The 13,505-nt window shown below is 42.6% G+C and overlaps 1 protein-coding gene across 8 annotated transcripts in view; it reads right to left on the bottom strand.

The window, feature by feature from the left end:
• EXTL3 (exostosin like glycosyltransferase 3) overlaps positions 1-13,505 on the bottom strand; it is a 159,347-nt gene that overhangs the window by 38,085 nt on the left and 107,757 nt on the right. For all 8 annotated transcript variants that reach the window (XM_063606691.1, XM_063606692.1, XM_063606690.1 and 5 more), the window contains 2 exons: positions 4,926-5,019; positions 287-2,909 (listed from right to left, as the gene is read on the bottom strand). In XM_063606691.1, the coding sequence (XP_063462761.1) occupies positions 287-2,434 (2,148 nt within the window). In that variant the 5' untranslated portion in view covers positions 2,435-2,909; positions 4,926-5,019. The remainder of the gene's footprint in view (positions 1-286; positions 2,910-4,925; positions 5,020-13,505) is intronic.

Genomic DNA, 13,505 nt, shown 5'->3' with positions numbered 1-13,505 from the left:
AAGTCTATGGGATAACCGACAAGGTTTTGTATATTGAATATAAAATCAGTTTCAGTTTCGGGGATCCTCGATTTAGGAAGTGAGTAACAGCCACAGAACTGCCAAGGCTTGAAAAAGCAGCAAGCAAACCCTTCAGGAAGAAAGGAATCTATACAGGTTTTTCATGAGTATGCATGTATTCTCCTCTGCTAGAAGTTACGATTGCTAAAGTGAAGGAAGTTGGAAAAGGGATTAAGAGTGAAATACTATTTCATGCACCAAAACGAACTGTTCGTTTCTCTATTACCATGATGGGGACGCCAATGTCAGGCCACAGAAGGTCCTCTGATGGCAGCTTGGGAGAATTCCACACCACCACGACCTTGTTCAGGTAAGGGAGGCCATTCAGCCTCTCTAAAGAGTTCATAAGCACTTCCTCCCGCTCATAAGTCAACATCACCACCGTGAACTGCTCTCGGGGAACATTGCCTCCAAGCGCTGCCTGAAACTCCTTGCCAGAACCCCCAGCTCCACCACCAATAGGCCGAAAGCCAGTCCCTGAGCCCAAGAATTTGGCCTCTGAGGGCAACACAGGGTCAAAGGGAGTGTGGGGGAAAAGATGGAAAGGCCCTGGAGCACAGTTCCAGCTGCGGTAAAAGTCAGTGACAGTCAGAGTGAAATTGCGGAGGTATCTGGGTGAGGCGTAGGGCGGCTCCGTCTCCACTGGCCCCAGGTCCAGGTCCCCGTTGTCAGCCATGTTGGGGTCGGTTCCAGCCGCCTTGCCTGAACGGTGGGGGATCTCAGCTGCCGCCTCTTCCCGGATGGGAGCGGCTGGGATCTGGATGCGAGTCCTAATCATAGCCAGCACGGTATTAAAAATACTGTCAGCAGTGGAGAAGTAAGTCTCCCAGAGAAAGCGGCCTTGCCGCCTCATAGCCAGGAGGTCACTATCGGAGAGGCTTCTGAGCAGGAAATGAACCTCGGTAACACGAGGCTTTGGCACCACCAGGGCCGCCTCGTTCCACTGCAGCATGTCCTGGTAGGGAAGCTGGACCTGCTCCCCCAGCACCACCGGGACGGCACCGACTTCCAAGGCTTCGAAGAGCCGTGTTGCACACCCAGAGGAAATAACCAAGCGAGGGTCCCCGGGGGTAATGATGAGGGCGAAGGTGGAGAGCTTCAGCAATTCCAAGCGGTCCTCCCGCTCTCCACACAGTGCCCACTCAGTCGGCAGGCTGGGTTTGGGCTGGTTTTTGCAGGTGAATTCCACCAGGACCTGATCCAGCTTGCTGTCCTGCACCGCCTTCAGGGTGGCAATGATCCGGTCATCGTAGTCGGCGGGAGGGTCGCCCTCCATTTCCTCTTCGAAGGAGTGGGCCTCCTGAAGGCTAGACCTCAGAGACTCAATCTTCTCGCCCTGGAAGGTGAAGAGATATTTCCGCTTCACCGGCACCTGTGGTGGGATTTCCATGAAGTTGGGCTCAGACATGGCATGGACCAGCGGTGATACGACCAAGTCAAAGCCAGGTCTGTACTGGACAGTGTAGAAGGTGGACTGGGCCACCATGGCACGGCCAGTACTGACGTTATAGAGGAGGTTCTGTGTATCTGACTTACGTGACAGATTGATGATGACATGGTTGTGTCCATCCGTCCGCCAGTGTGGCAGGGAATACAACTGCTTCTCCAGCTCAGCAGGCCGCAGCACCACCGGCTCCTGCATCTCTCCCACTAGTATCACGTAAAGGCAGGCGATGTCTGCATTTTCTGTAACATAAACGTTAGCTCGTGCTGTCGCCTGAAAAGCCTGCTTGACCAAGGGATCCAGGTAGCTGCCAAAGACAAACTGGTCACTGTCATAGACGTAGACCGGGAAGCCAGAGGTGAGAGGGCAACGAGAATAATCAAAGCAGTTGTGTAGCCGGCAGCCCCGAGTGGCCTTCGGGGGAGGGAGGCTGGCATCGTCCTTCTCTGGGAGCAGTCGGATGGGCAGGGACAGCTTGGGCTGGTTCTGGGCCATGAGCTCCTTGTAGGAATGCTCGGTCTGGCTGATGACATTCTTGAGCTGGAGCAGGTCCTGCTTGGCGTTCTCAATGCTCTTCTTACAGGCTTCGATCTTCAGATTCAGCTTGGCGATCTCGCTGTTCAGCTCTTGGCGCTTGGCCTCCAGCTGCAGGAGCTCTTCACTCACCGACTCCCGGATGCGGCACAGATCCAGCACGTGCTTCACCTCGCACAGCTCGTTCCCCACCCGGGGGCCAAAAATCCGCTTGCCTGCCTCATCAGCCTCATCCAGAGTGGTGAGGTAATAGTGGGCAATGAGCGGGAAGAAGACCAGGATGACAAAGAGCGTGAAGCTGAGCCACGTGAGGCGGATGCGGTTGGACCAGCGCAGCATGCAGGTCTGACCTCCATTCCCCGCGCCCCCATTCCGCAGCATGGTATAGCCTGTCATGAGTCCTCTGCAGCCTGCCCCCCAGATCACGTCGGGTCACTCGCCATAACCATGGGTTGCTATTCCACAAAACGATCTCTGTTTCACTGACACGTTTCCAGAAGAGTTAGTGTGCTCCCTGGACAAGGCACCAAATAAAATGAACACTTCATTTTCCTCAGCTGCAGCTGAAATGGTCTCTGACCCTATTCCAGCAGATTTTAAGTTCTGGCTGTTGACCAAAGAACATGTCCTTAATCTTTATCAAACGGTAAAAGGTGCCACATTCTTGCTGAGATGAAAGGGAGGAGGTACCTGATGATGAAACCCAGGAAAAACACCCTGGAATCAGACAGACTTTTTCAAATGCCATAGCTCTTGTTTCTTGGTTTTGCTGACCAACAAATATGCATAGTGTCTATTCACAGCTATACAGTAATAGGTTAGAACAGAAATAAATGCCAGCTTCTTACGATGCCTTTGCCAACAATCAGGCCTGCAAAAGAAAGAGAACCATGTCAGTCTTGAAGAAGTTATGTTCAACACCCCTGCCACCATACATTTCTAGAAAATGCTTAAATCTTAGATGGAACAATGGCTGGAACACTGGTTGTGTCTCAAAGAACATTATAATGACAATGCAGAGATGTTGTTTGCTATTTGGTATAGGTCTTTTACTTGGGGTAATAAATGGATAAGTGCCCCAAAAAGCTGTAGTTTACAACCCCTCCCCACTTCTTATTTAACTGGATCTAGAGCGGCATTATAGCCCTGTAACATGATGACCAACTAAATTCATGGGACAAAGATGTCCATGGTCTTTTCTTAATCCTGTTCCACACCTGGGCATCATCTTTAGATGAACAGAAATACCTTCCTAGCCAACCTGGGTAGTTTATGTTTATTCCTAACCTATAAGTCTTCTTTGGAAATACTTTACAAAAAAAGACTCTGAAAAGCTCAATTTGTTAAATGTAGAGTTGAAAGGGTTGAAGAGAACTCTTTTGATCTTTATCCAGTAGTAGATGCAGTAATCCTGAGACAAAATGTATTTCCCAGTTTGCTTCTCATTTATCTTCCATTAGCAGACATCATGTGCTCTTTCTTAAAATATAAATAGTAACTTGCTCTTTTAGAAAGAACACTATACTTAGAAATGAGAGGCATTCGTTCTCCTTCTTTGCTGACAGATTTGCTATCAGACCTTGGTTTCCTAATCTTCTAAAATGGAGATAGGTGCACGGAGACGGCAATGCACCACGTTGCTGTGATACAAAGTGCAGTGGATGGGAGGACACTTGTAGCGACTCAGTCCCTCAGCAACACTCCCAGCCCTGCTCTCTCACCAAGCTTCACTGCCCCTGGCTACAGAGGCTTGCCACTTGCTTTCCCTCAAATTCAACACAGCTAGAAGCAAATCATAATATTCTATGCCAGGGAATATTCCCGGTTTCTTTTTTTAATTCTTCCAAAAAATATTCACCATACTCTTAACAGGGCTAAGACATGCTAAGTATAACTATGGGAGAATCTAGGATGTATAATCCTTGACCTCATGGAACTTCCCTTACCCTAAGAGATAAGATATAAACAAACAAGGGTACACGTAGCATAAAATGAGTAGGACTTCACAGAGGCACAACCACTTTCTCTAGCTTCTACCTCTGTCAAAGATGTTTAACTATTAAAGGTGTAATAGTCTTCTCTCCTTTTTACCATTTTTATAAACATAATTTTAATTATGTTTCAGAATAAAGATTCCTTTAAACATTCTAACATTTTTTCAAGTAACATTTGATTTCATCGTAACATTTGACATTAAATTTTAATCTGTCAATAAATTATAATAACAATTTCTAAAGACAAGGGGATATTAGGCCGGGCATGGTGGCTCACACCTGTAATCCCAGCACTTTGAGAGGCCGAGGCGAGTGGATCTCCTGAGGTCAGGAGTTTGAGACCAGCCTGGCCAACATGGCAAAACCCCATCTCTACTAAAAATACAAAATTAGCTGGGTGTGGTGGCACGCAACTGTAATCCCAGCTACTCAGGAGGCTGAGGCAGGAGAATTGCCTGAACCCGGGAGACGGAGGTTGCAGTGAGCCGAGATCGCACCATTGCACTCCAGCCCAGGCAACAAGAGTGAAACACCATCTCAAAAAAAAAGAAAAGAGGATATTAGAATCGGCTAACAGCAAAGAATGAGAGGAGGGAAATGATGGTGTGAGTCACTTTGTCCATTAGAAAGAACATCTGACAAGACATCAGACCTAAAGTTGATGATAATATTACTAAAAGGTTTAAGTATTTGGATAATCTAAACTTGGATAATTAGCACCTGACCAAATACTCAAATTTACATTATCCTTGTGATTCAAATGTTTAAATCTCTTGCTTTCAAAAGAATCTTCTTTGCACTTATGACCAAATTGTAACAAAGAAACAACAGAATGGAAGAAAAAGAAAAGAAGGCGTAATCACAGCAATCCAGCTGACTCATTCCTTCCTCACCATGTGTTTCAGGACCCTTCTTTCCTCTGACTTGTGTAGCATTACACCTCAGCACACGACTTCTTGAAAGAGTGAACCTCCAGGGCTTGCTCTCCTGATTTAAAAAAAAAAACAAAAAACAAAAATAGAACAGTGACATACTATTAGAAAAATACTCAATACTGAAAGTGCTATTAAAGAACCTATTTACTGTCCCCTATGAAAAGATTTCTCTTATGTACATGAGGTCACCAAATAATTTACTGTCCAAACAGAGACTCTTTGAAGTGGAAAGGGAGACTATTAATAAATACACTGGGACAAGAGGTATACACGGGGACTCTGGCAGGCAAACCGTCCAGACAGATGTTACCTATTTATGTGCTCTAAGGGGGAATAAAACCAAACACTAAAATATGGAAAAGTCCTTACTCGTTGAAGGTATATACTGAGATATTTACAGATGAAATGATATACCTGGAATTTGCTTCAAAATAAACAGGATGAGGGTGGCGGGGAATGTTTGCGGGTAGAAATGAACCCAAGATCGGCCATGAGCTGACTGCTGTTGACACTGAATGATGGGTACCCATGGGGGCTTATTATATCAGGCTCTCTTTTGTCTAGGTTTGAAATTTTTCATACCAAAAATTCAAAAAGATACTACATACAGAGTCTAAACAGAGGTTATTAAAAAGTCATTTGGAGACTGACTATAGTTAGTCTAATATTTCTAGTGCTACCAACTTACATATAAGCAGAGAGTAGAAACAAATGTTCTCACAGAAACCAATAATTCAACAATGATTCAAAAGAATGCATCCCCACTAAATTCCCATCTCTTTTACTGGAGCCAGGCAAAAGCATCATCCATGTCCAATAGCATGAGCATTCCTTCCTAAACAGCTAATTAAATTATTTCAAGCACAAAAGAAAAAGGATACCCTCAGAATCTCTTCTGTCATTCTCTGGAAAATGACAATAAACATATCAGCCTCTAGAAATAAATGTCACTGAAACAATGATAAGGAGCAACCTTCAGATTTTTTTTATTCCATATACAATATACATGTCTAATTCATTCTCAGTCACCTGCCACAGCATTTCATGCTTAACTTGCCAGCTGGCGTCCATTCCTGCCCCTACAATGCACTCCATACACAGCAACCAGGACCATCTTGAAACGTGAGTCAGACCACGCCTCCCCTCTCAATATTTTCAAGGCTGCCCACTGTACTGCCGGGCTCCCCAGACCCATCTCAGTTACCATCGCTCTTCCCCTTGCTCTCTCAGCTTCAACCACACTGGCCTCCTCTTACCTCCTCGACTGTGCCAAGCTTCTCGCTCTCAAAACTTTATGCCTGTTTTGTCTGAAATGTTCTTCCCCAGGCTTCTGCCTGGCAGACTCTTTCTCATCCTTCAGGCCTCAACTTTCCTGGCATTACCATTTAAAGTTGCCTTTCTTACCCCCCGATGCTCTCTGGCACCGACCCACTGATTTACTTCCTAATATCTTTTAATTTATTAATTCCCTCCCTTCCCCACCAAAGCCTAATCCTCGAGGGGAGGAACCCTTTGTGTTTGGATCACTGCTGCGTGGCCAGCACCCAGCCCAGTGTCCAGCACACTGTAAACACTCTATAAATATTTGTTAAATAAATGAATCCTATCACTGATCACTTCCTCATCCTACAAACTCTCAATTCTCCCCTGATCTTCCATGAAGCTGTGCTTTTTTAGTGTTCCATCTACTTCCCTGACTCATCTTCCCTTTCTGCTTTGCTGGGACCCAGTCCTCCTACCTCATACTGAAAGTGTTCCCCATGGCTCTCAACATAATGTTAATGAATCCATTAACAAATAATATATTGTATTGAATACATTATAAACTACAGAGAGAGAACTTCAGAGCCAGGAGGCAGCTGGATGGCCATATGGACCTGCAGCTAGACTACCCGGCTCAGGATGCAGCTCAGCCTTGAGAATTTGGGAATGTTACATAATCTCCCTGAGCTCATTTCCTCCTTTGTAAAGTGAGTCTGAAAATCTCTACCTACCGCCAGGGTTATTGCACAAATTAAGTAAGATATTATAGATGGAAGAAAAAAAAATGGGAACATGGCTAAAACAGTGCTAAGAGGAAAATTTATGCATAAATTCTTGCATTGAAGAAAAGTCTCGAATCAATAACCTATGCTCCTCCTTCAAGAACCCAGAAAAAAAACAAAACATACCTAAAGAGCAGAAATCAACTAAATCGAAAACAGAAAAGCAGAAGAGAAAAATCAAGAAAACAAAGAGGTTTGTCACTGGTTTGAAAAACCTACAAGAATGACAAAGAAAAAAGGGAAAAGACACAAATTTCCAATAGCAGGAATGAAACAGGGGCTATCACCACAGTCCCTGCAGGCTACAAACAACTCTATACACTTCAGTGAAATAGACCAACTCCTTGGAAAACACAAAGTACCACAACTCATCCAATAGGGAATAATCTGAATTAGTTTTATAACTATTAAGTAAACTGACTTCATACTTTTGAAAATCCCAAAAAAGAAATCTCCAGCCCCAGATGGTTCACTGAAGAATTCTACTGAACATTTAAAGAAAAATAAACACCTATTCTACACTGTCTCTTCCAGAGGAAGGAACACTTCCCAGTTCATTTTATAAACCTAGCATTGCCCTGACTAAAGCCAGACAAAGACAGTACCAAAATAAAGAATACCACAAGCCAGGCGCTGCGGCTCATGCCTGTAATCACACCACTCCAGAAGGCTGAGGGGAGAGGATGACTTGAGACCAGCCCTGGCAACACAGTGAGACCCCCATCTCTACCAAAAAAAAAAAAATTTAAATTAGCCAGGCATGGTCCCAGCTACTAGAGGCTGAGGTGGGAGGTGAGATCACACCTGGGTGACAGAGCAAGACCTTGCCTCAAAAAAAAAAGAAAGAAAGAAAACTACAAAAAAAAATCTCTCATGAATATAGACATAAAAATACTTAACACAATATTAGGGTAATCCTATCCAGAAGCATAAAAATTCTCCCCACTTACACCTTCATTTCTCCTATCAAAGTGTCTTGCGTTCTCACCCATGCTGTGCACCTCATATTAAGTCAGTCTGCATTTTACACTTCCTGCCCATGTCCTCTCCTGCTTCTCTTTCTCTGACCCCTTTTCACCACTCCCCAAATGTAGCTGTTCCTGCAGGCTTGTCCTCAACCTCTTTTCTGCCTTCACCTCCCAGAGCTTGCCAATGAGCTTCGCTTAGCCCCCTGATTGGCTGACTCTCAAATTTACTTTTCCCATCTTCACCTCCCTCCTGATAATCCTTTTTCCAGTGGTCAGCAACACAGACATCTACACCTCAGACGTCCAATGGCAGCAAGCACATCTTCTATGACTAGAACAGGATCATGACAGTGTCTTCTCCCAGGGGAAAAAAAATTGAAATAGTTGTATACAGAGATTTATCATTCAGATTGTGGCCAGCATTCTACCTTTTACTCTTTTCCCTAATCAGACATTTTTGCTGACAAATGTAATGTAGAAGTCGCCATCTGCTAGCTACTCACTGGAGGGCTGAACCAAGCAGTAGCCCTGGAAAGCTGTAATGTAATCACTCCATTCGAGAGTCTGAGCGGTGGGCTGAGAAGTCGGGGCTCAGAGTTCCAATCCAGAACTGTGCACGTGCTGGTGTTTCCCTTCAACTTCTCGCCCCTCCACCTCCACGTACCAGGGCCCTCCTCCTCTCACATCCCTTATCACAACAGCAAACTGCGATTATCTGCAGGAACATTACTCACGGCCTTGCTTTCAAGAGTTTGTTGATATAACAACCATCCTACGGACTCGACTTTTCTCCTTGTAAAACTAAAACACCGATATTGAAACTTCCCATTGCGGATCTGGGATATGTCTCTATTTAGGTCTTCTTTTGCATCTTTTAATAAAACTGTAAATTTTTTTATACGCAGAAAATTATCAGACTACTCCAAAAGAAAGAAAAAAAGTTAAACTATACTAAAACACTCAACCGGAGAGACAGGAGAGACAGGAGGCGCGACAGGGAAGAAGGGAGTCACTGCTCCATCTGGCTGTTATGCCTTCCACGTGGAAGGTATGAAGGGAGAACAGAGCGAGAAACAGAGAGAGAGGGGCTAGACGCTTTCCAGATGTTCCCAATGAAACCTTCAACGGCCTCTAATATCTTAAATAATTATGATAATAGCTAACAGGTATTGAATGCTTACTGTATGCCGGGTTAAACCTATTACCACATATTTCTCAACACACTCACTTAATCCTCACAGCAATCCCGTGAAGTGGGTTTACTGTTATTCCTGTTCTGTACACGAGGAAACCAAAGCACAGAGGCTAATGAGCCATGGGTCACCCATGTTATGTGGTAAAACTTGAATTCAAACCAAAGCAAGCTGGCTGTAAAGCTCATACCTTTAATGCCTTAATTATGTTACACTGTCTATATTAATTCAAGTAACAGTGCGAGCAGGCACACACACATGCCTATCATGTGTATCATTTTTACATTCTCCATATCACTGCTACTCCGCTGTAACCATGAATAATAATTACAATTGACACACATAATATTCCTCTAAAACCCAAAACCAACACTATATTCAAAGTATTTACCTGCTAAAGAGAATAGCAGACTCAGAACAAAAGATGTTTGCCACTGTGCCTATGGCCCACCTGTATATCTGTGCTTGTAGTACTATTTTCTCTTTTTCATTTAGGTCAAAATAGGCCCATCAAGTGGCAGAACTCCATGACAACCCAGGTGCGGGTTCTACAGAGCTGTCTGCATGCTGCTACCATTGCTGCCATCACCAGGAGCCCTTCCAATTAGGTAAAGAGAGTTCTCCACAGGAAACCATTTCAGTGAGGTCGCTGAAAGCAGTATTTCAGAGGATTGTTTTGTTTTTAAGTACTAACAACCCAAAAAAACATCATTTCCTGATTTCCTAACTACAGGCATGACAAACAGCCTGTCAAGGCAAGACAGTACCTAGTTCGTGAAGTCAGGAAGTATGTTAATAAGCACTAAAACACATTTCCCAACACTATCACTGATTTGTCTTCTGTTTAAAAAAAAAAAAAAAAAAAGGCACTTCCCAGGGAAACTAATTGTAGATAAAGAGTAAGCTCTAAGAACTACATGTAGACACTTCCCAAGTTACAGGAGACCAAGGCCCTATGTTTTTCACAATCCAACGACCACAGTGGTTTCTTACTGTGTAACCTAGCCTGGATGAAAAAAGGGAAACAGAACATCCTCAGCAATTAAAAAGCAAAACGAAGTGTGAAAAACTGGTTGTGCCTTGACCTACTGACTGAAGAGTGAAGATTATGATGCAACCAGAGAACCGGAGTTTGAGCCGCCCTTATTACAGGGCTGTTTGAAAGGGAAAACAATTTATTCTTTGGGCTTAAGAGTAGGTTTCTAAATCCCAAGGTGTTCCACAAATGCCACTAGCAGACAAATCACAAAATACAAAAGGAACTCATCAATAAGTGGTGAGCATTCCTTCCGCTGCTGAATATACAGATATTAACAAGGAAAATGAGGCTATTGATTACTCCAAGTTATCTGTTTACTTGGCAACAAACCTGGGCCCAGAAGTCTCAACTCCCAGGATAAGTCCTCAATTTGAAAATTATGCCATTGCCTTATCTGCTTCCCTTCCCACCAGTTTGCTAACGTCCCACAAATCCAAATCGTATTGTTTTACCAGTCAGCTTAATTATGTGTAAAAATCAGATTCACCACTTAAGAATTTTTTCAAATAACAAACCGGGACCCGTGCTACATTAACTAAATCAGAATTCCTAGGTGTGGGGGCCAAACTCCTGCAGTTTGACAAAGTTCCCAGGTGATTTTAATGCAGAGCACACAACCCTAACTCCAAAACTATTGGTCTAATGAAGAATTGATAGTAATGGAGATTCAGATTGATGGCAGCTCAATCAACGTAGACAGCTAAGGAAGACAAACAGCACTATCCCTTAGCTAACGCAGAAAGTCCGCACTTCAATGCACCACATACCCTTGGAAGATGGGGAGGAGAGGGCTTTTTCATAATTGCTACTGATTTATATTTACAGTGTGCTAGGCACAGTACTCTAGATAACACACTTCACACATATTATCTCATTTCATCAGCCACATGGGAGTACTGTCATTTCCACTTCACCGATGAAGCAGTGGTGTATCACCAAGGATAGGAAACTTGTTCAAGGCAATACAGCAACCAAGTTACAAATCCAGGTCCGTATGACCTACAGCCCTGTATACTGCTTCTTGCTTATCTACCATTTGTTTACTTAGAGGATTCATTTTGTCTTAATTCATTTTACAATCATTATGTATTACTTTTGTAATTAAAAATATTACCTTGTTGCAATCTTTTTAAAGAACACCTCATTACATTTTTCAATAAACAATGTGACACATCTATTTGGGAAAAAAAGTAAAGTCAGATTACTGCATGACAAACCAAATCCAAAAATAAGTTCCAGGTGGATTCAAGAGTTAATTATAATAAATGAACCGTAACAAGAAAAGGAAAATATACATGTAATTTCATCTCAAGTACAGCCACTTTTCCAGGAATCCAAGCAAAAGTAAAATCCAGAAATGTTCAACAGGTTTGACTATATAAGAATCAAAGGATTCTATGTATTCAGAAGGAAAAAAAAAAAGCTTAAATTTGATTAAAAATGGGGAAGCCTGCTCAATATGACAGAATTAAAAGAAGGCAATCAACAGTGGTCAACGGACATAAATAAGAAGTTACACAAAAAAGGGTTCAAGTGATAAACATGTTTATATGTTTAACCTTCCTAGCGATCAAAGAAATACACATTTCAAACAAGATACTGTGATATTTTCCACTAATAAATCATCAAAGTATTGTAAAATTATAATATCTGGTGCTAAGCAGGATCCAGGGTAAACATTCCCACACTTGGCTGCTGGGATTGCAAATTGGCACACCTTTCTGGAGCACAATTTGGCAGTAATAAAAACACTGAAACTGTGTCTATCCTCTTTCCCTGTAATTCTATCCGAGAAATTATTCTTAAAGAATCATGAGTGAGAAAAAAGATTTAACTTCCAAAATGTTCATACTAAAACATTAAAATAGTGATTAAAGTACAGTACAACTCTGAACTATGCTGGCTGCTACAATGTGGCAGGTACTCTTGTGTTAGTAGAAAGGTAAACTGAAAAGTAATTTGCCATTTGTAAGAAAAAAACCTTCAAAATTTTCTTATCTCTGATTCAGCAATTTCACTTTCTAGGAATATATTTTAGGTGAGCAAGATTTGTATGTAAAGATGCAATCACCTCATTATTCTTTATCATCTGTATAAAATATACAAATTAAATGTCCAAGACTAGGAGCAAGGTTAAACAAAGTGTGACTGTCACTGATATGACTATTAGGAAGCTTTTCAATGATTTTAAATAAAATGAAAACATGTTCACAATGTTAGCTGGAAAAATACAGATTCAAAGCCATATATGCAGTATAACATGTTTAAAATGCATATGTATATATTTCTGAATAGAAAAACAAACAGAAGCAAAAACACCAACAGAGGCACTTCTAGATTGTGAAATTATAGGTGATTTCTGCATTCTTCCTATCTTTCTCACTCTCCCTCCTAAAATGAGATGCGTCATTTTCATAAGGGCTGGGTAGAGATGTAGAAACAAGGTTTTTAAATAAGGTCTTCAGATGGATTTTGCTAACTTATTCTCAGAACAGTCAACTTAGTATGCAAGTGCCTAGAGTATAAACTAATCTAACGGTTTTCGCTTCTCAAACATACATGATTTTTATTTTATGCTGTGGAGGCATACAATTGATATCGTTAGTGCCCTGGGCCTCCCTGAATGAGATAGAGAAAGTGAAGCAAGTTTGCTAAGCCATACATAAATCAGGTTTTTCTTTTTTTTTTTTTTTAAGAGACAGGGTCTTACTATAATGTTGCTCAAGCTGGTCTCGAACTCCTGGACTCAAGGTGATCCTCTCACCTCCGCCTCCCAAAGTGCTGGGATTACAGGTGTGAGTCACCGTGCCCAGCCTTAAATCAGCTTATGACTCGGGCATTCTCCTTCACCCTTTGTGGGTGAATTCAGCTTGAGACGCTTTACCATCCCATCATCATTACCGTATTTCTGATTCATCAGGTCCCCTAACTTCCCAATTCCTCGTTCTTGACTCATAAGCTCCTTGTCCTTTGTTAACTCGTAAATTAAGGGGTTAGACCGGATGACCTCAAAGATCCTTTTAGACTCTAGGCCCTCACTGACAATTGCCTTGCTCCCAGGAAGCACAAAAACATGTTTTGCTGTGGGGAAAATTTCACCACCCTACCTACTCAAGGCAGCAAGGCCATTCCCAAGACCTCCTTCTCGTTTCACCTCCAAGATTTCAGGCATAAGGCTTTAAGGCCCCCCTTAATTTTCCACAGACTCCATTAATAATTTGGGATCCCATCAACTATTTTCTCCATTCGAAGCCACTGTGCTTTTATATTTTACAGCTCTACTTCAGAAACAA

The sequence above is a fragment of the Pan paniscus genome, chromosome 7 (genome assembly GCF_029289425.2).
Source record: "Pan paniscus chromosome 7, NHGRI_mPanPan1-v2.0_pri, whole genome shotgun sequence".
In the NCBI taxonomy this organism is placed as follows: Eukaryota; Metazoa; Chordata; class Mammalia; order Primates; family Hominidae; genus Pan; species Pan paniscus.
Note: the sequence above shows the minus strand (reverse complement) of the source record. Positions and strands in the feature narration are given on the sequence as shown.